This window comes from Salminus brasiliensis, chromosome 15 (assembly GCF_030463535.1).
Source record: "Salminus brasiliensis chromosome 15, fSalBra1.hap2, whole genome shotgun sequence".
In the NCBI taxonomy this organism is placed as follows: domain Eukaryota; kingdom Metazoa; phylum Chordata; class Actinopteri; order Characiformes; family Bryconidae; genus Salminus; species Salminus brasiliensis.
The window spans coordinates 18,843,692-18,865,851 of NC_132892.1; the positions used below are offsets into that span (position 1 = coordinate 18,843,692).

The window sequence follows — 22,160 nt, forward strand, 5'->3', positions numbered from 1 at the left end:
TGAACTTAACATTTTATTTTCAAAAGTGCATTCATAAAACATAAAAAAAATCCAGTGTGAAACAAATCAAAGTGATTCCAAATGCCACACAACCAAATGTACAACAGTATGTACAATGAAGGCATTTCAGTATGTTCTCAGTGTTGCTCAGTAATGCCAAGGTTACATGTCCGTCATCCTTTCAGCGTATATCTGCAGACCTGTAAAATTCGTTAACGTACAGTAGGGAAAAAAGTTCCTCAAGTGCAGTAATTAAGCTACAAATTGGCACTGTTTGTAAGTAAGGGTGTGATGGATCTCTGTGATGAAGATGTAATGTACATTCTTTGAGTTTATGCTAAGTGCTTGTACTTGTATCTGTACATGTAAAGGTGTGGGAAAAGAAAGTCATTCTACATTCACTAAACTGTTAAGTGGCTAAGCTGACTATGCAACATCTAACAAAAACTAGATCAGCAGACGTGGACTTGTCTCAAACTGAAGGTCAAGGCTATCCTTGGTTTGTTTTTTTGGCTTCAGTGGTGAAGAGAAGGCTATTCAAAACCCATCTAAAAATATTTCAAATGTAGTTGTCTCACAGCTACCGCCAGGGGCCGCTATTCAAAAGCACCTTCAGAGTGGAAGTGTTAAGCTAGTACCTGTTTTGGCAACTGGGACTGTTAAAAAGTAAAGAAATCCGGTCGCACGTCATCTTCCCCTCCAATCTCACACTCTTTATGAACACTTAAACACGTGTCCGCAGAGGTAATGATAGAAACAAGAAGAAATGCTTCACCCAAAACTGCTAGGTGGTCCCCATTAGCTTTCACTGTTAGCCATTTGAGCATCTTCAGAGTGAAGTATTTCCTTCAATGCTGCTTGAAAAAAAAGAACAATCTTAAAAGGAATATTCCAGCCATTTTCAACTTAACCTCTATCTGCCATGTCGGAGTCATACTCTTCTTTATCTTGGACTTCAATGGCTTCAATGTGTTTCCCTACACCGAAAAAAACCCCAACACAACATCCGCTGACTTGTAACTCACAGAAGCCAGTGGGCAGCTACTGAATTCTGTGAATAAACACAGAACTGAAATATTTAGTATAATTCAATATACACTGATGAGCCAAAACATAATCACCTCATGAAGCGAATATAGTGATTATCTCTGGGTCTAGGACATATTAGATGATAACAGAATAGTCGGTTCTCATAGTTGACGTGTTGACACAGATGTCATATGCTAAAGTCTGGCATAGAGGTGGGTAATATGATGATATTTTGTTGTAATAAATTCTGTTATTGTGATACACAATATGCTTTTCTGAGAATATTGAGGAAATCGTCAGTGCTTAAAAACACTGACCAACTCCACATTTCATTGCAGAGTGTTCTTAGTGCTGTTTAACTAGATGAAGTGCAGTGAATTGAGTATAAATCACTGTACTAAGTGAGAGTATTTGAATAACAGTGGTTAGAAATGTATTGAGTATCGTGAAACGGTCTTTAAATATCACAATATAATATTTTTTTAGATTTCGCCCACCCCTAGTCTGTTTAACTGACGCTAATAGAATCAGCAGCATTGAGAACTTGGGGCACTGTGTTGGGAAATGTGTGGAGAAGAAAAATCCAACCACGTGTGGAGGCGTGTGGACAGCAGTAAATAATGTCATGTGAGACAGTCATCCAGACCAGAGAAGCACCTACAAAATGCTTGTTTTTCATCTGATTTCTGGTGTGTAATTAGAACCAAAACCATCTGAGCATCTTGTTTGATTGACAGTGTACCTTTGACCAAAGAATTGTTGACCAAAATAGTGTTTTGCACAAACTGCCCAGTGGCTTTTAACACCCACTACAAATTTGGCAGGTGGTGATTCGGTTGAAAAGCGCTGGAGCATTCTTTACATAGTTTCCTACATCATTTGATCTCCTTTCACATTTCTGCCTTCAACAGGGGACACTGTCTTTCAGCCTCTGTATCAGGAGACGAGGGAGGCTCTGAGCCTCTAAGGGGAGAGTGAACCGACGGGTCCAGTGGCGTTCCTGTCCTGTCCAAATCTCTTTCCTCATCAGCCAGGTCCTCTTCCTCCTCCTGTCGCTGCACAGAGGAAAGGTACTGCTCGAGCAAGCTGCCGTCCTGACTGTCCCCAGCTGTTCCAGGCGAACGGCCAGCTCCTGCAGACCGCACCGTTTCAGGGGATCCGGCCGTGGCTGTGCTGCTCAGACTGTCCTCCAGCGCCCCCTGCCGTTCCCCGGGAGAATGGAAGCCTGATTCTGGTATGGAGAGCTCACTGCGCATGGGGGGAGCTGTGGCTGTGTCTTTAGGGTCAGCAGGAATAGGGCCCAAGGCAGAGATCTGGGAGGGGGACAGACAGCTGAGCTGCTCCTTCACGGAAGACTGCCACTCCAGCATGGCCTGAATCTGTAAGAAAAGAAACACAGCAACACTGTTTTTGCCTCCTGGAGTGGAAAAATGCATTGACTAAACAGTGGTCAACTCGTTCTATTGTGTGAAGAAAAAAGTCTTGGAGTAAATATCATGTGGTTTGTTAATTACAGCTCTACAAAAGTGATTGTGTACTGGTACAAAATGATAAAGACATTGTGGACAATGTGAACAATGCCAATTGTTACCATATGTTTTGTGGACGGAGAATTCTTCTCCCATGTTGAAAAAAGAAACTTCAGAGGTAAGGAGAAATTTCTGGTTGTGACATCCCATTCAAATGTGACACCACATACTCCTACAATATACTTATACTTCTATATAACATACGAGATCTGTGTGATGGAAAGCTTCTCTCTTTGCATGCAAAAAAGAAAAATCTAGACATGGTGGACAGAGTATCATAATACTCTTATGATCAGATTTTTTCATAAATGCATTTAAAGGATGTAATGTATGAATGAAGACATGTGCACTGCCCCCCCCCCCCTTTGGGGTTTCCCCCCATTTTCCGTGTTTGTTTCCTGTTGTTGTTTTTCCCCTCTTTAAATAAATAAATAAATAAATAAATAAATAAATAAAAATATGCATTTTTAAAATGATGAAAGTTAATGTTCCTAATATGTCACAAAAAATGTGTAAACAGTTCCTTAAGCCATTTGGTGCACAATATACCTCTAAAAAGATTTCTTAATAGCACCAAAACAATCTAAATGACATGAGGTTTAAGATTTCATATAATGCCATATTTCATTGGGCCTCACTGCTCTTAGGAAAAGTCCTAACAAAAAATCTAGGGTTTTTAGAAATAGAAATAGAAAACTTCTACAACTAACAAATATCAACTGTTCCAGATAAATAGCAAATAAAAATATGTACTTAGAAAGACAAAATACAGCAAACAAGAACACAACCAAGAGCACACGCCAGATTCAGATTTACCACAACTAAAATTAGCTGCCTTTTCAACTAAAAGTGAAAACAAAAAGAAGTTCAGTAAAAAAAATCCACAAGGAATAAATGAGTTCTTGAAAATATATCTTGTGGCCTGAGGTACCCTTTAGCGCTTTCCAAAAGGGAGCAAATCAAATTCAAGGATGAGAGGGATCCCCCACAATTTGTGGGCTTTCTTCATATTACTAGACAAATATATCTCACATGACTAACACATGTGTGTGTGTGAGTGTGTTCACTACCAGATGGGTTAAATGCGGAGGACACATTTCACTGTACAGTGTACACTGTTCAGTGACAAATACGTGCACCTTCACCTTTACCTTTATTTTTGTGGTTCATGTATGATATTGCCAGCCATATTCACAATTCTTGACAATTCTCCTTTTAGCCCCAATGATACCATACCAAGTGTGTACATTATACATCAAAACACTCAACCAAACTCCTATAAAACAGAGAGAGTATCTCTGCTGACTCAGAAACTCTTCAAAGTTCCTCAGCAAAACTGCAGAGTTGTTCACAGCTCTGCTCCTTTAATGATGGATCCCACTGTCCACTTGAATGTCAGAATCTCTGTGAAAACTGCAAAAGTGGGATTTAAGAAGACAAATGATCGGCAAATAAGGTCAATCGATATTAATACTAGCTTCTCTGTTATAAAAGGTATGCAACACCCAGTGGATGATGCCACTACACTGGTCACCCGACAGCAAATACCTTAATATAATAATGCTGTATTGGCCAATAAATGTCACTTGTACACAGAAAGGTGTGATTTTATATTAACTATGGATCATTTTAAATGAATGGTTAAAAATGGTTAGTTTTGCAGAGGGAATCATCTGTCTTCAGCTCACAAACAAAGGGGTGCATTCTTCTGTAATATTCTAAATGCACTGACAACTAAAGACTGATAAGCATCACCATGTTTTCTTCCACAAGAAAACAAAACAAAACAAAAAAAACTCAGTGATGTCAAACATCCACCCATGGAAACCAGACTGTCATCATACTGATACGTCTGAACAGTTTGCAATCTATAGAAGAGGCTGTTATGGTTGCCAGGACACAGATCTTCAGTGTTAGTGAGCATTCCTGTCCAGTCAGTGATCAAATATCTGAGTGACTGTTGCCAGGACTATGGTTAAACAAAGGAACAAGATAAATATGTGTGTGTGTGTGCGTTAATACTAACTTGCTTCCAGAGGAACTTCACAGCTTCTTCCTGAACCATCCTCTGCAATTTTTCTTCTTCTTGTTGCCTTCGCACCCTAACCGAACACACAGATAGCAGAAAAAGGCGCAGTTATAGAAACGCATACTGCAAGGGTGGTAAACATATGATCAATGATGATATGATCAATGGGCCTGAACCACCAGATGACCAAATTCTAAACTGGCCCTCCAAACAAGTTTAGAATCTAGATTCTCAATGGTAATGCTCTGACGCTTCTGAGTTGAGTTCAGCAGCTTACAGGGGGCGCTGTATCTATAGCTTATCATCTATATATATACACAAATTGGGCAAGCAATCTTTAATTCAGATGGGTAGGCAGAGCATGCACAAACTCAGATTGTTTTTGGCACAAAGTGTGGAATGTATTACATGTCAGATGGTGACTAAGACGGGACATGATGTTCTTCAAAGATAACATAGACAAAAGTATCTGGACACAGTATGTATCCTGCTTTTATTGAAGTAACTGTCTCTACAGTCCAGAGAAGGCTTTCTAGATTTTGAAGCACTGCTGTGAGGATATGATTGAATTCAGCAACAAGAGCATTAGTTAAGTCAGGGTGTTGGAAGATCACCACCTTATCCCAAAAGTATTGAATGGAGCACCAACAATCATTCCAGACAACACAGTTCCACTGCTCCACAGCTTAATGTTGGGTGGGTGGGGGTGGTGTTTATATCCCTCTAGCCCAGTGTTTCTCAGCCCTGGTCCTGGAAGCACCCTGCCCTACACATTTTAGTGGATTCCCTGTTTTAAGACACCCCTTGAAACTCTGAATGGGATTGTTAATAAACCAATTAATTCAACCCATAGTTAAATCAGAGTTTAAGCAAGGAATCCACTAAAATGTGCAGGGCAGGGTGCTTCCAAGACCAGTGTTGAGAAACACTGGGCTAGCCCACGCCTGGCATTAGACATGGTGTCAATAGGTTCATGTTTATCTGCTCCAGAGAGTCCTATTCTATTGGCAATACTACTCTGCCAGGACTAGACAAGCTGTGTGTGCGCATTTGCACATCTGTGTCAGCAATGGGTGCAACAAATAGCTGAATGTATTCATTAGAAGGGGTGTCCTTAGTCAGACAACAGGAACACTATTCAGTTGTCCAGTCAGTCAGCTGCTGGTCCACTTACACACTTTACCAAAATGTGCTAATGTTATTTAGCAAACTAAAAGCTCAAAAAGTCTCTTTTTGAAAGATGTGAACAGTGTGTTGGATTAAAAACTGGTCTGGTTTATGGATCTTGTTAGTTAAATGACTTCACCTCCTCACATAAACTGCATTAGGAAGGTTGTTTATATATGTTTACCTGTCCAGTTCTGCTGTCAGATAGACAATGTGGTCCTGCATCCTGCGCAGGCGAATCTCGCAGCGCACCTCTTTGGCCTGTGGGTGCCGCTGCCGAGTCCAGTGCCCCCGCCACCAAGCCTGAATCTTCACAGCTGCTTCACCTGGCTGGAACTGTGCCGCTTTAGGACTCTGCTTTTTCTGCTGAGAGCCCACCTCTGTGCCATTCTGTAACACAGCCACTCCATTCGGGAGACAGCTTTGGTCAGTGCTGTTTTTTAAAAAGACCCTTTCATCAGTCTGTGCGCCTGCTGTTGAATGGTCCACAGTGCTGTGTTTCTGAGTTACAGGGGCTTTTATTTGATAGCTCTTTTCCGTCTTCGTTTTCACAGGGTGAGAGCGGGCAGGATTTGGAGGAGCCAGCGAATCAGGCTCATCCAGCTCTTCTTCTTCGCTGTCGGGGGGCGAAGGCGAGGGAACGGCAGAGCTGACAGGCAGAAAGGCTGACTCTGAGGAGAGGAGGCTGCCTTGGAGTTTCTCTTCATCTGTCTGAACATCCTCTAGAACTAGACTCTCGTCACCCGAAGGGGGAGCCTGAACAGCTGAAAATTTAGCTGGGGACACACTGCCCATCCAAGTGTTCACCTGAGGAACTAGTTCAGGTGGTTCTGTCAAAACAATAAAAAAGAAAGAAAAAAAAAATGAGGAGAAGGCAGGCACTACTTTGGGAACTATGTTGAAGATCCTATGTCAGATCTTAAAGCTATCATTACAGTGAATCAATCTGAAATCGCCTCAGTAAACCGCAAGCAAGCTTTTTACACAGATCAAGTGATGTCAGTGTGCAGTCATATGTCATATGATCCACTCATCATGGACATGAATTCTGCCATCATTCTTAGGCAGACTGCAAATAATCAAGCTGAGCTATAAAAGATGTGAGGCAGGTGTGGAGTCTAAAATCCCTCTCTTATTCCTTTTACTTCATATCATCAGCCAACTTTTAAGCCTTTCTCGAGTCAAACTGGGAGTGTTAAAACAGGGTGAACTAAACTATTCTGTGCTGGTACCTACCCTAGACCTATTTTTATATTAATCTGAGATGTACTTAGGTACCAACCTGACTGACTGATGACCGTAAAAGTCTCGATTATGGCCCCTCTTTCTTTAGCTGGATCAGTCAAGTGTCGTTCCACATCCAGCTGAGTTGGTCGAGGAGGACTTGGGGAGTCACAGTGACCTCCCTGGAGCAGCTGTCTCTGATGCTGTCTGGAGAAACGCAAGGGGGAAAGGTACTGTTATAAACATAAAGACTAAGCACTTACAAAAAAGTAACCTAAACAGCATCATACTCTAGCATCTGCTGCTTACTCCTTTAGCATTTTATGTAGCTAAGTAGTAGCCAATTAGCTCTTTTGGGAACATGGGGATCTTAAAAAGGTTCATAAGATGGATCTCTGAGGCACCTCTGCTTGCTGAGAATCCTCTCCAGCTTGGCATCCTCAGCAGACTGCAGTGCTGATGTGGATGTCAAAGGGCACGTGGAAGCCAGGTACTGGACTAGCTGTATGTGTTGCCCAGGGCGGTATGAACGACCTTTACCCTGGCTGTACAGCCATTCTGCTTTGAGTCTGAAATGAAAAGACAGTACATACAGTCTTAAATTAGTGTAAAGCAAATCCAGACAGTATTATAACAGATTTTATAGTTCATTGTGCATTTGAACATTGTGATCTCATACATTATTCGATGTTAGTATAGCCATTTTAGTGTGTTATTGGTCTGAGATACTGAGATTACATATCATCAAAAGGTTGCAATGCTGTCCTTTTCGGCCAATGGTTCTTTTTAGGACCAATGGTTCTCCTCAACTTGCTATAACGTGGTTTAAGAATATTATGTCAGGTATAGTTAGATTATGTGAACTGACCAGAATGGTGTTTCACAGCATGACCAGCACTCATCCACTCACCCTTCTTTCTGTGACACCACATATCCGTCAAGCACCTTCAAACTAAGGCACCAGCTCACGACATATGGACGATAATCAAAGCCAGGCAGGGAGGGAGTAGCCATTACGCATGGGTTGCTCATGATGGACAGCTGCTCGAGGTCATGGAGAGGTGCCAAGTAAGAGACCTGAGAGAAATAATATGCTTAATGGACACAGGCTAGATAAACGTCGGAAATGAAACATACTTCAAGAATTAAGTAGGGGAAAAAAAGGGTAAACTACCTCACTTAGGTCCCGGATCTCATTCTCAGCCAATGAGAGAACAGTCAGGTTTGGGGGGAAATGAGCAGGGACAGTGCGCAAAGTTGTGATGATGTTCCCATGGAGAAGGAGTGTCTAGGAGAGATCAAACATTGTGTTGTTATGTTTTATGTCTTATTACATTTTACTGTCATTATACTGTAATACTGTTCTATAAAGTTATAAATGTTTCATATTAAGCCCCTTTGAAACATGTACAGTGACCCAGACCTTTTCTGGACATTGCCCGGAGGAGCTGTAAATGTGAATGCAAACGTCCAAATCATTTGTACCGGACATTACCCCTAGTACAAAGACCATGTTGAATGTGTGAATGGAGCAGATAATTTTCCGGAGAATTCACATTGGCATACACAGACACTACCCCTAGCCTAAAACGAAGAATTCCTGTATTCTCCAGCTGTACACTAGCTGTGTGAAAGGGAAACTGTGGAAAATATCCAGACCTGTCATTTGCTACACAGTAAATATTCCATACGACCCACCTTTAAGGCAGTGAGCTTAGAAAGGTCCCCTGTGTTAGAAATGTTGTTGTCAGACAAGTCCAGATGTTGCAGACCTACGCAGCTGTTAAGCTGCTCGATCACCTTTAAAAAAAAAAGAAAAATACAGAAACCATAGAACCATCAGAGGCCACAGACTGTCAGCACATTTCTTGTTTCTCATTGGACTTTTACGCTTAATACCTTTATGTTGTTGCCTGCCAAGTTTAGCCACTCAAGGTGCACCAGGTCTTTTAGCCCCTCGATGTAGCCAATGCTGTTGTTAGGCAGGTTCAAGACCCTTAATTCTGTAAGCCTGGACACCCCCATCATGCGAACTAGACGATTACAGGCCACGGACAACTGTTCATAGGGAGTGAAAAAAATGAAAACCCAGACAATCAATATGCAGCACCACATTCTGACAAACATCTCAAAATCTTATGAAAAGGTTTCATGTAGGTATGAAATACACACTACAGGTACCTGCTGAAGTGCTGCATTTTTCTCCAGATGTTCCAGCTTGATGATGTGGTTCTGGTCTAAGATGAGGGTGTGGGTGTCTGGCGAACAGGAGAAGCTCGGGTCCAGCTTGTTAAGACCCTGACTTGAAAGGTCGACTGAACCAGGTCCTTGGCAACAAAACCACACAAAACAGCGGTTAAAAGGCAGAACATGTTTAGATGAGGTTCGCAGCAACCCTATCGACCTCTAACTACAATGCATAAATGCACAATATCATACAAACGGCATTCACTGAATTTCCAAAAGTTTGTGGACATCTGATGATCCAATGTTCTTTTCTGAAATCAATGGCATTTGTCCGCTGATTGCGGCAGTAACAGCCCCCACTCTTCTGAGAAGGCTTTACGCTAGGTGTGGCTGAGGTGGATGACATGTGGTGATGTTCAATTAACACAGTTGATATTTATACTGTATCATGATATTAAGCACTGTACTGTCACTTCAGTAAAACAAAGCCGCTTTGTATAACTGTTTATGTTCGTACAGCTGTCTTAACTGTCTGTTACTTCTCTGAGCAATGCTGTCCTTTCATACTCTATGTGCTCTCTGTATCTAAAGGACCAAGGGTTCTACCACCGGGCCTGAAAAAACAGCTAAGGGAACCCAAAAACATGATGCCAATTATGACTAAGAAAAAATAGAATTCCAGGATATACAAAGTCATCATTGAAGCAACATGAACTTTAGAGAAGGAGGATACCCTTCATGACTTTCAATGGAAGCCAATAGAGTATTTCTATTGGTCCATTTTGACACAATGTAAAGAACAAGTCTCTGATTCTCATTATGTCAAAAACATAAACATAGATACGTCGAATTTTTTAAACTGTGTTTTTTTCTTCTTAATGCATTATTGTAATAATACTAGGATATATTACAAGAGTGTCCTATTTTACGGACAGTGCTGTACGGTACAAGGTGTGTGCACAAGCAGTAGTTTTCAACCCTGGTCCTGGAAGCCCTGCATGTTGCAGCGTTTTCCCTTCATTAAGGATCACAGGGTTTCCCAATCCCAGTCGCCCCAGTCTGGACACCTGGTCCAGTATATGAAGATGGTCTTAATTACAGATTGAATTTAATGATGTGTGTTTGATGAGGGAATGTTTACAAATACACACCTTGTGGCTTCCAAGCTGGGGACACCCAAGACTACACATATGAGTTTCAAATATACAGCTCTTTTAATACGGAAGCTCAATCCTGTTTTGAGCAGCTGTATGTCAAGATGATGATCTAATATCTCGTAATATTTTGACGTAGCATCTCATAATAACGACTTAGCTAACATCCCCAAATAATGCCTTCTATTTACTATCTATGTCGTAAATAAGTCAAATATGTCATGATGTTGACATACTGCTGCCAAATGCACACGAGTAGGAAAAGGCATCTCTACCTGGTGGGAAGGGGTTTGCGTACTTTAGCCAAACGTCGACCTGACAGGAGCTGTCTGACGTCTTAGCAACTTTCTCCAGCTGCACATCATAACGTTAAACCGACAAACCTCTGACAATGCCATTTCACCGGCTTTCCTGACGGTGTTGAACCGGTGCAAAGTAAAAAGGTCTAAAGATATGGTCGAATAAAGCCCTGTCAAATTAACCACTCGCTTGTGAAACGATCAGTTTACAGAAGACGGACAACACAGCCATTCCCAACTGGTCAACATTAACGTTCAGAAATTGAGGCTAAGCTAGCGCGCCATGAAAGACGTTCAGCACCATTATATGAAATAGCATACATGTCTAAGTCCTCACAGCACAACGTTACATCTATTATTATTCAGAAACCCGAAAACGCATCGGTTAGAAATCTCCCCACAAGCTTCATACCTTCGTAATTATACATTTGAGTGATGGGATCAGATACGATAGCTCTCTCCGTCGCCGCCATGCTTCCCGCTTGAGTCACCGCCAGGCAACCGATAGCGAACCTGATTGGTTAAATAAACTAAAAATTCAAAATATTTTTACGATATTTTACGAGACATTACTTTAAAATACGGTTCCAGAAATGTGGTTTGTTTGCGGAAATGTGACGTTTTCATCAAGTGGCTATCTTTATAAACCGGGTACCCACAATTCCTTTTCCTCTTCCCTGTCGGATTCGCCGCCATGAAGTAAGCGTAGTCCCGATTAATCCGTAAACATCTTCCTCTAAATCTTTGAAAAACCCATATGATTGGGGTCTGGAGGTAAATTAAAAGTATGTTAATTAAATATTCTTATGGTATTTGTGACTTGCAGGGTCGACTTGTGCAGTTTCAGTGGATACAAAATCTATCCCGGCCACGGCCGGCGATATGCCAGAATCGACGGAAAGGTACCGCTAACACATGTTTAATACTTATTCATGCATTTATCATTAAATATAGCTTAATATAAACAACCAGAGTGCTTACTCTGCTTTGCTTAGTGGGTAGCATGCACTTTGTGAAAGCTCAAAGCTGTCGGTATACTGTTGGTACGACTATCGTAACCACGGCCTGTTCGCCATGGGAGGCTTCGGCACACGTTAGTGCACTGTATAACTGCCTGTGGCTGAAAAGAGTAGCTAAGAGTAACTAACTTCTGCTCAAATCCTACATTTAGATCTATATTTTATGTGATAACGACAATGCTTTGATGGCTTTGAGTCCTGTAGCAGTCGCTGGATACATAACCCGGTCCTAGTGACGTTTATATGTTGTGTGCTGACTTGCGAAGATGTATAGGGTGTATATGTGTCCAGATTTGCAGTGTATGCAATGTTTACCCAGGATTTTGTAGACACTCTCATTCATTATGTGAGAGTTTGCTGCCCCTTAGCTGTTGTAACAGGCTGTACTATTCTAGGAAGATTTACATCAGCTAGATGCGATTGTGATTGAATTCAGCCATAATAATCATTGGAGAGATCACAAAATGATGTTGGGTTATACATATTGGAGAAACCATACAAAACACCGCTCCACTTCACCATAGTCCATTTCTGGGGGCTTGATACCCCTGTAGCTGATGCTTGGCATTAGGCATGGTGACCTTAGGCTCCTGTGTGGTTGTGCCAGAGTCCCATTGTACTGACTGCTGTTCTAAGGTTTACATAAGTGGTGTGCACTCACTGTTTTATATAAGGTGTCTATAACGTTTGTACCTATACTACGCATGTATCAGTTTTGTGCTGGTGGTGCTATGCAATCTGCAGTATTGACCAATTTTTGTGTTTCAGGTGTTCCAGTTCCTGAACGCCAAGTGTGAGTCTGCTTTCCTGACTAAAAGGAACCCCAGACAGATCAGCTGGACCGTTCTGTACAGGCGCAAGCACAAGAAGGGACTGTCTGTAAGTTCAGCAACAATAAAATTGAACTTTCATTCAAAGATGGCTGAAGGGAGAAATCTTATATGTAGAAGTAAGGTTCATAATCGGTGATGATTGCCCCTTGAGGCGTTGCAATGCGACTTACTTGTCGTCTTTGTGTCAAAAGGTGGCATAGAACAAAAGGGCTATGTTTACGCCTAGAACCTCCTCTTCAATGGGTTCTCAGTGTCTTTATAGTCCTACAAGTTTCAAAGCACTTGTTCATCATAGCTGTTTAAGGTTGTTGAAGTATGAAGTTTGAATCATGATGGCCCTTAGAGACCTGGCCCTGTCTAACTGGATTTAAAGAGCACATGCACTTTCTTTTGAGAGTATTTCTAGGGTTTTAGTAGATTTAATTATTAAAAAAAATATTTTCCTCCCTGCTCTAACAGGAAGAGGCATCGAAAAAGCGCACCCGTCGTGCTGTCAAGTTCCAGAGGGCCATCACTGGTGCCTCTCTGGCTGAGATCCTGGCCAAGAGGAACCAGAAACCTGAGGTCCGCAAGGCCCAGAGGGAGCAGGCCATCAGGTTGGTTCCTTTGTTGCATACATGCGTTTGTTTTGTCACTGTATTTTGTGAGGGCAGTAGCTTTGAGCTTGTTGGTGGGCAACTTGGGAAAAGTTGAAGTTGTTAATTATGTATAATGGTTGCTTTGGACTGTACACTGCATTAGTGGTTGTCGAGACCCTGGTAATGAAATATGGAACTTTGTTTCTATGTGGATTGTCTTACATGACATGGCTTACTGCTTACTTTTTTTTAGTTGTATGATGGTTGAATCTTGCTAAAACATTTCAGTGATGCCTTTGTAGTAACCTGCTGCAAAATACTGTCTAAGAGTGGGGTAACAATGCTGTTGAAACTGCACATGCATCCATGATGCAAGGCATGTAGTACACCTAGTTTCCCTTTCACTCGTTACAGGGATGCAGATCATATCTGTCTAATGTAGAAGAAAGTTGACTAAATTGCTTTTGAGTGTCTTGTTAACATGTACCCTGACTATTTTCCCAATCTGCTAGTTTTGTTGTAGATTTGCAAGCAAGTCTGTGGTCTGGTCACTTGTTCTGTCCATGTGTTGGACGGTTTCCTTTTTGGGGGTATTAACCTTATCCCTTATGGTCTTTAGGGCTGCCAAGGAGGCCAAGAAGGCAAAGCAGGCCACCAAGAAGGTATCCACCCAGAGTACTAAGGTAAGAGTGAACTGTAATTGTAACTTGAGTCTTGCAAAACAGAATATTAACTATTGCTTGACTTGTTTTATGAATACAACCTCAGCTCTTCTGAATCAGAATATTTATCTAGGATTCAAGTCTTCTTTCTGCATTGTTAAACACACCTGATTCTAATCTCTAGTTAAATAAAAAGGCCTTAAAAAAATTTAGATGAGGAGGAAGGGCTTCTCTCTAGGGCTTTGGTCCAGAACAGAACCAGTTTGATGTTAGATTTAGGATCTGTTGAGGTCAGTTAGGACAATAAGAGAATCCTGAGCGTTTTAGTGGTACATTCGGTTTAACATTCTTACTCTAAATGCTGGTAGTGTGGGCTTTAATGTTGAGTAAGTATTCGCCATGTGCCCTGGCTCCAGTCTTGGCAGCTATAGCTCTATTGAGGTTGGTGTGTTGTCTGCGCTGACACTGAATCAAGTGTCAATTGCCCCTTGAGGCGTTGCAGTACGACTTCTGTCGATACTGTGTCATAAGGTGGCATAGAGTACAGGACTATGTTTACGCCTGGAACCCTCCTATACAGTGGGTTCTCAGTGTCATTATGGTCCTACATAGTTTGCTTTGGGGAATTACTACCAGACATTAGTTAGCTTAATATTTGAACACATTTAGATTGCAGGTCAATGCAAGATTATCTCTAGAAACTTTTAAATGATATTAAATAAGTGAAACAGTAGAATCAAAAAGAAAAAGCTGTTTCCTTTTCCAAATCCTGAGTATTTTTTGTAAAATGGATACATTTTAAGTGAAGTAGATTTTGTGCAGCTCTTGACTCAAATACTCTCTTTTCCTACAGGCTCCTGCTAAGACTGCACCCAAACAGAAGATCGCTAAACCAATGAAGGTTAGCGCTCCTCGTGTTGGCGGCAAGCGCTAAATGGTGTCTGTTTTTGTGTACTAATAAAATTGTCACCGTAAAAAAAGTATTTTACTGAGTTGTGTTTTTTTTTTTTGGGGGGGGGGGGGGGGGGGGGGCTGTAGTACTTGTCCATGTACTACACATCTTGTATCAATCTACTCTAAGGTCAGATTTTGTAAATAAGCCCTTAACTAATGTTAATTTAAAAATAAATAAATAAATAAATAAAAAAACCTTGGGTGTCACTGCAGTGCTGAGACTGACCCACCACCCAAAAGATACCTGCTCTGTGGTGGTCTTGTGGGTTCTTACCTTTTGAACAACAGGGTGAAAGGAAGCTAAGAAAGTATGCTGAAAAACTATAGAACAACAACAATGCTCGATAGATTTGCTTTGTGTTTGAAAATGGTAAATTCACAAGCAAATTTGACCACTCTACAATGTAAACAGGTGTGTGCTAATAGGTCCTAAACCTTGTTCCTGTAGACTTAAGGTGCCGCCCAATCACCCCAGTGAAATTCTGACATTAAGTGACTTAACTGTGGGTAGAGTAACTTTGATAGACAAGAAGTTGGTGGTAGAGTGTACTTGGTTAAAACAGCTGGCATGTTATGAGAGTAAACAAGACAAACCAATTGTATGTCCATAAAATCACATTTACTCCCATATTACATGCGCACCATGATGCATGACATTTATTATTTTGCTAGTTACTTTAGAAAGCTTTAACTGACAGAGCAATGTCTCAAAAATGAAGCCATGACAAATCTAGTGCCTGTACTGGCTGGTTATAGAAATTAAATTATCCAAATAATTTGTCCCCCATTTTCCACCATATTTTTCTCCTATAAACTCTTTCCATCTTCAGTGTAAGAGTTTTCTCTGTGTTAATCTTGACATTTTCTATTCTCCCCCAGAAACCAGCTATTGAAGTGATCCTCTGCTTTATCGTAAGAAGGCAGAGTTACACTTAATCTATAAGTGTCTAACAGACCATCTGCAGGACCCTGCATTTCTGTTTGTTACATGGAGTAGTTGAGCTATCAAGCAACCAGCTAGTTAATCATACTCTTCTTTTGTCGTGGTGTGCTGTTCATATTAAATGACACTCAGTACAAAGTTCTTGCAGTCTATTAGTATAAAATGGCCAGTGTGATCCAATTAGTTTTTAGCCAGCCAGCTAACATTAGTTAGCTAGACATGCTGGACATTATTTTCACACCATTATTAGATTTATAATGTCAACATTTATTATTAATTGTCACCTGTGCATGCTGACTCTCCTGCAGAAGCTTTGAGGTTGAACTGGATCATAGTAGCCTTGGTTCGCCTTGGCAGCTACTGGAGCAAAGTAAGCGCAGTGTTGTAATTTGATGTAAATAAAATACACAAACTTTTACTGTTGAAACCTTACACTTACTGGGCAAACAGGGTATCCAGGAGGAAAACTCCACTTTGCTTCTAGTCCCTTGGCTGTGCTGTAAATCCAACAAAGGCAGTTTGAGATGCTTGGTCATGGAAAAGAGGATGCTTTGGTCTACCAAATTATTAGGCAAGTCTGGCTCTGGACTCTGGTTGCAAATGTGACAATGCCGTAGAACTGAAAAAAAGGTGCACGTATTTGTCACTGTACAGTGTACAGCGAAATGTGTCCTCTGCATTTAACCCATCTGTGGTAGTGAACACACACACACTAGTGAGCTAGGGGCAGTGAGTGTACACACACACACACACACACACACACACACACACACAGCGGTGGGCAGCCAACTCCAGCGCCTGGGCAGCAGAGAGGGTGAAGGGCCTTGCTCAAGAGCCCAACAGTGGCAGCTTGCTAAGCCCGGGAATCGAACCCACAACCCTGTCATCGATAACCCGGCGCTCTAACCGCTGAGCCACCACTGCCCTACCTACCGTGTCCATGTTTTCTACAGTCCTGAACTAAAGTTCCCTTAGCCAATACCACATGATTAACATCTAAGGAATACAAGGGCACTGCAAAGGACCCTGTGTAATGGGCCGCAGCTCTACTTTCCAGCAGACTGTAGTTCCAACCCTAATCAACTGCACCTGCTCCATCTAATATTTGCTTTCAGAAATTTATAAGCTAAATGAGTGGGATGTGGTCGAACACGAGCTGTGCAGCATGAATGTGCCCCAGAAAAATCTGCAGCAATTGTGTGATGCAATCATGTCAAAACAGACCAGAATTTCAAAGCGAAAGTTTCTAACATCTTGTAGAATTCATTCTATGAAGAATTAAGGCTGTTGTGAGAGCAAAAGAAGACCCTGCCCCATATTGGTGTAGTGTTTTAAATTAAATTAGGTTGTGTGTGTGTGTGGCTACCACATTTTAACATTAAAGACCTGCGCTCAACTACCTGTGAATGATCCAGCTCAGAAAAACAGCTAAAATTAAATCCCATACTAGCCACCCAGTGCACCTGTGTCCTGCTCAACCGACCAGTCCTTCATTCCCTGCCTCAGCATAGTGAGTAATCAGGATCACTGTCCAAATGTCTAAAAATAAACAGATCTGTTGTTAGTTACAAATTATGCAACATATTCCCTGCAATGACATGAATTTATGAATTTATGACACTATCTGTTCCATCTGCTTCCTCTGTCTGTGCTTTAAGGAGCTCAGCTTCTGAACAGACCTCCTGAATGGTCAAAAACAACAGATTACAAACAAACAATTCACAGAACAACATTACCTTCCCTCCTGTAGGCTTATCCCCCCTCTTTCCATCAAAGTATTTGGTGTTCTGAGTGAGAATCTGAGTTTATGGGGTCATATTTTGGATTTGGCGGCACCATCAAGTCTTCTCTCATCTCAAGGAGCAGTGCCTCGAGCAGCCGGCTCTGTTTACCCACGTGCAGCGGGATGGGAGGAGGGGCGCAGACACACAGGCAGACATGGCCGCACACTCTACTGACTGACTGTGTGTCCCAAAAGTGTCCAAAATCAACGGGTTACATCTTTACTTACTTTACACATTTAAATTCCCCATTTAAACGCAGTGCTTTGTTGTTTCTGGCGTTTTTCAGCGACAGAGAGACAAGAGCCGAACGGCTCTACTAATGAAGGACGACAGGAGAGAGCGAGGGGCGGGGCAATGACGTCACTTTCACAGCTGGGTGAAGGGGTTGCATACTCCTTGTTGCTGTCAGACTTTTCAGAATAAAATTCCTAATCCCAGAAAACACAAATACTTATGAGTATAAATATAAATATCAATCTTAACAATACAACTAACTAATAATCTAAAGGATTGCACATTTAGCTCAAAAACAGAGAACAGATTGTCAGTTACCAACAACATTTCTGAGGTGTGAACTATTTTTTATAGACCTTACAAGCGAAAATATATATATATTTTTTTTATCAAAACATGGTCAGATTCATCTAAATGCTAAAGGCTGTTAACATTTACTCTATATCTCAAATGAAGAGTAGCCTATGTTGAGTAGCCTATGGTCATCTGAAAATAACAACATCTGGCATTTGTCATGGTCTCCCATAATTTATGTTTAGGCAAATAAAAGGTGCGTCAAACTATCAAAACATCCAGCAAAAGACCCATAGGTTTGAAGTTGTTGCTGAAAATGATCTGTGCACAATTTTCTAATGTATTTATTTATATAAATGTTAAAACTAAATATAATCAAAATGACAACAAGGACAGTTGAAAATGACCCACTAGTCCCTCAGAGTAATGTCACCCCAGATAATGCCTCCAAAACTGATCTTTTCCCAGAGTAACTAGCATTTATTCACAAAGTCATTAGATAGTTATATAGACATCTATATAGACATCTCTGAAATCTTTTTTCATTTTTCATCACCTAGAAGACAAATGCTAGAAGGGAAAAGTCTATTTGATTAGCTCCAAAACTTCACAGGTGACAAGTCATTTTACTTGCAACATGACACAACTAAACTATGGACACTCAGTTCTATTGCAACGCTAGACGTGTTTCATCTAAAAAAATGATTGATTGGAAAGTCCAGGTTTCATCCAGGTTTCAAGTCAAGTCAAGAGGCTTAATTGCTATTTGAACTATACACAGAGTACACAGTGAAACAAAACAATGTTTCTCCAGGACCATGATGCAAAACACTCAACACAGTGCAGACAGAAACACAAGTGGAACAGAGACAAAGTGCATACAATGCAGACAGTACAGTATGAGACACAGAGTGCAGACGAGAAAGTGTAACAGGCAGGATACAATAAACAAATCAGACAGACTGAGCTTTGACTGAGATTGTAGTGGGAGATTGAAGTCAGGTAGTGCAAATAAAATGTGCATTTTTATTTTATTGTGGATCAGCCAGAAACAGTAGAGTGCAGCACAGGTTTGTGTTCGGTTCGCTACTCTAGCAGCTACTTTTAATAAATAAGAATTTGTGCAAAAATGCAATGTGCAACTATGTGCAGTCCAGTGATGCAGTGAGGTAGTATTTTTTTTATGCAAAATGCTTTCATATTGTCTGGGATTGACATCTTGGGTGAATGTGTGTGTGTGTGTGTGTGTATATAGAGGAGTTCAGTCTCTGTAGTTGAGAAGTCTGATGGCTTGTAGAAAAAAGCTGTTGCAGAGTCTTGTCGTGTTGGACTGGATGCTGCGATCCCTTAAGTCAAGTCAAGTCAAGTCAAGTGGGTTTTATTGTCATATTAACTACATACAGAGTACACAGTGAAACGAAACAACGTTCCTCCAGGACCATGGTGCAACATAGACACAGTGCATGCAGAACACAAGTGCAACACAATACAAATGCAGACAGACAACACAACACAATACAGACAGAGAATAATAAATGACACCTTCTTCTCGATGGCAGGAACAGTTTGTGTGAAGGGTTGGTGGGGTCATCCACAATGCTGGTTGCTTTGTGGATGCAGCGGCTGGTGTAAATGTCCATGATGTATGGGAGAGAGGCGCCGATGATCCTCTCAGCAGTCCTCACTATTCGTTGGAGGGTCTTGCAGTCAGAGACTGTGAGGTTCCCAAACCAGGAAGTGATGCAGCTGCTCAGGATGCTCCCTATAGAGGTACCTCTGTAGAAGATGGTGTGGAGGGCATTTGAGGTTCTCCGCTAAGTGGGCTCATGATATGCTCAGTAGGTTGCTATGACTGACCGCCTCTCTATACATCTCTAAATAATCAAAGCCACCCTCATCCTCATCAGCTCTACCCTGCCCCCACCTCCCTTCTCAGAGCTTGTCTGTCATTTCTTTTCCTATATCCCATTCAAAATAAACGCACCAGTGGCGTCCTTTAACCATCCTTAAAATAGCTGCAGCTGACACCTATTTTTAAGAAAGCCAGTCTTGCCTTGACGTGTCTTGCAAAGTACAGCCAAATCTCCAACCTCCCTTTTGATAAAAATACTGTTGATACTGTTGAAAACAATAGCAGACCAAAACCCTTTTTAGGACTGTTAACTCTTTGAGTCCCTATCATTAGCCAAAACCAGTACTAGAAGATGTTAACTAGATGCATGAGCGTATTCCAAAAGTGAAAAAGGAAATATGAGCCAAGGTCAAATCCAAAAAACATGCAACAGCCAGACAAACAAAGCAAAACAAATGTCAAATATAACATTATACAACATGTATCATAATATTAATTTGTATTATAATAGTCTTAATCAAACTAAGGCAATGTAACTTATGGAAGTATTGATGGTGATGATTCTGTGTGTAATAATTGGAGGGTTGAGACAGGATGTAAGAGTTCTCTCACTTTTAATAGTGATCTTTTAATAGTGAGTGGACATATTCATGACAGAAAGACACAAAGAACCAAAACCTAAGGACATCACCTAAACACAAAGAACCAAACAAGGAATCCAGAACAACATGAGAACAAAACTAAGAAGAACTGGAAACCCATAAATCACAAAGGCCATCAGGCATATTGTTCTTACAAGCCAAAGACAAACTGCAAACACAGGGGTATAAGAACACCAAGGATAACAAGGAACACCTGAGAAAATAACGAGAGGGTGGGGCTACAAAAGAAGCACATGACCTGTGCATGCGCTACCTACTACAGCCAGCAGAGGAAGACATTGCACTGTGAAGACTCCCTTCTTCAAATCAAATCTTCTTTAATACTTTAATACTACTTAAATCCCCACATAAAGCCGAGTGAATATAAACCAACTTCAGTTCCTTCTGTTTTTATTACTGTCACGCTTCCACGTCCTCCTTCTAGTCCGTCGAGCCTGATCACTACAACACAACACTACCATTATCCTCCACTCTCAAACACCATAGTCACAGGTCGCCAGCCCACCACTCAGAGGTAGCTTCCCAGATCTTCGTCACCGGCATCTCCGTGACCGGCATTTTGTTAGCCTGGTTGTGTTAGTTCTTTCCAGTCCTCGACTCTTGCCTGGTTTTTGGATTTTTCCTTAACGTTTATGTCTAGGACACTTATTCTGGTTTTGTGTATCAGCATCAGCACTCTGCCATGACTACGGTAATTTAAAGTCAGATGGAGACCAAAGGAAGCCATAGTACATGACATGGATTGAAATGTACACAGAAATTTAAACAGGCAAATGCTGAAGTTGTGACCTCACCTAACTTTAGTAGCATTGTCATTTTTCACCTCAAACACAGCAAGCTTCAGAAAGTGTAGCACCAATACCAAATGTGAGAAATGAGCATCAGCTTGAATCTGGAGTTGTTAGCACTTTAGCGCATTCTGTGTAGCATGATGTTTCAGGGACAGGTTGGCTTGAATGTTTTTGGTGCCTCATTTTTTGACTCGCCTGAAGTTCAGTCTTCAGAGAGTCAGATCTCCAAAAGCCGAACCACTTCCACACCACTGAATTCGTCCTCCCTCTCTTAATAACTCACTTTTGCATCTCAAATGTCCTGCGCTGGAGCCGAGCCTAGATTCCAAACAAAGTAGAGGCTGAGAAGAGGCTGGAACCTCTCGTGCTTGAATTCGAGACCTTGAGTCTTGAGTACTAAAAAAACTATCATGTGATTGACCCCTGAGATTGAGGTAAATTAGTGATTCACTCGCTTTGTCTCTAAACTCGAGCCTGATTTACAGAATTCAGATTTCCGGGATATTGTATGTATTTAGCAGGAGCCAAAGGAGGCGCTATCAAAATTCAGGAGAGGTGGGATGTTCGTCAGATGAATTTGGTTCACAATGTACAACCATTTAGCTCACATCAGTGTACGCACAATACATGGCCCATGTTCGTCCAACTGAATGTAAAAGGGGTGGCAAAAGACGAAATACAAAAGCAATCTCAGTTCGGGGTGGAGAGAGCAAGTGGTTATCTACTAATGGGAGAAACATGTTTGCTTGGTAAAATGAAAATGCTTTCTGAATCGAAATCATATTAAACTTAAACTGACAGGTAAGGCGCTACTTAAAATAGAAACAGGTGAAGGTAGTGAAGTTACACAAAAGTCCCAATGTCCCAATGTCCCAATGTTCTGGTAAACTTTGTTACCTACCCAGTGATTCACTCACTCTGGTGGGGAACATGTGG

At 41.3% G+C, this 22,160-nt stretch overlaps 2 protein-coding genes and 2 non-coding genes across 4 annotated transcripts; 3 read left to right on the plus strand and 1 right to left on the minus strand.

The window, feature by feature from the left end:
* cep97 (centrosomal protein 97) lies at nt 1–11,099 on the minus strand. The gene is given in 12 exon segments (XM_072657052.1): nt 1–1,964; nt 1,966–2,408; nt 4,585–4,660; nt 5,939–6,584; nt 7,037–7,185; nt 7,383–7,547; nt 7,889–8,055; nt 8,153–8,266; nt 8,677–8,778; nt 8,878–9,036; nt 9,160–9,305; nt 11,031–11,099. Coding segments are annotated over 12 exon segments (2,259 nt in total). The 5' UTR covers nt 11,092–11,099; the 3' UTR covers nt 1–1,933.
* Nucleotides 11,100–11,287: 188 nt separating this feature from the next.
* Nucleotides 11,288–14,693, plus strand: rpl24 (ribosomal protein L24). The gene is made up of 6 exons (XM_072657054.1): nt 11,288–11,317; nt 11,445–11,520; nt 12,406–12,516; nt 12,930–13,066; nt 13,668–13,731; nt 14,564–14,693. The coding sequence occupies exons 1-6, from the start codon at nt 11,313–11,315 to the stop codon at nt 14,642–14,644; spliced, it is 474 nt and encodes a 157-aa protein (XP_072513155.1). The 5' UTR covers nt 11,288–11,312; the 3' UTR covers nt 14,645–14,693.
* LOC140536305 (small nucleolar RNA SNORA17) lies at nt 12,609–12,741 on the plus strand. The gene has a single exon (XR_011977599.1). It is a non-coding gene; the product is annotated as a small nucleolar RNA SNORA17 (small nucleolar RNA).
* Nucleotides 14,191–14,321, plus strand: LOC140536306 (small nucleolar RNA SNORA17). The gene has a single exon (XR_011977600.1). It is a non-coding gene; the product is annotated as a small nucleolar RNA SNORA17 (small nucleolar RNA).
* Nucleotides 14,694–22,160: the final 7,467 nt, after the last annotated feature.

Excerpts from the sequence above, each read along its gene's own strand:
- rpl24 (XM_072657054.1), top strand. Across the intron at positions 11,521-12,405 it reads ATGCCAGAATCGACGGAAAG|GTGTTCCAGTTCCTGAACGC; the intron begins GTACCGCTAACA and ends TTTGTGTTTCAG. Across the intron at positions 13,067-13,667 it reads CAGAGGGAGCAGGCCATCAG|GGCTGCCAAGGAGGCCAAGA; the intron begins GTTGGTTCCTTT and ends TATGGTCTTTAG.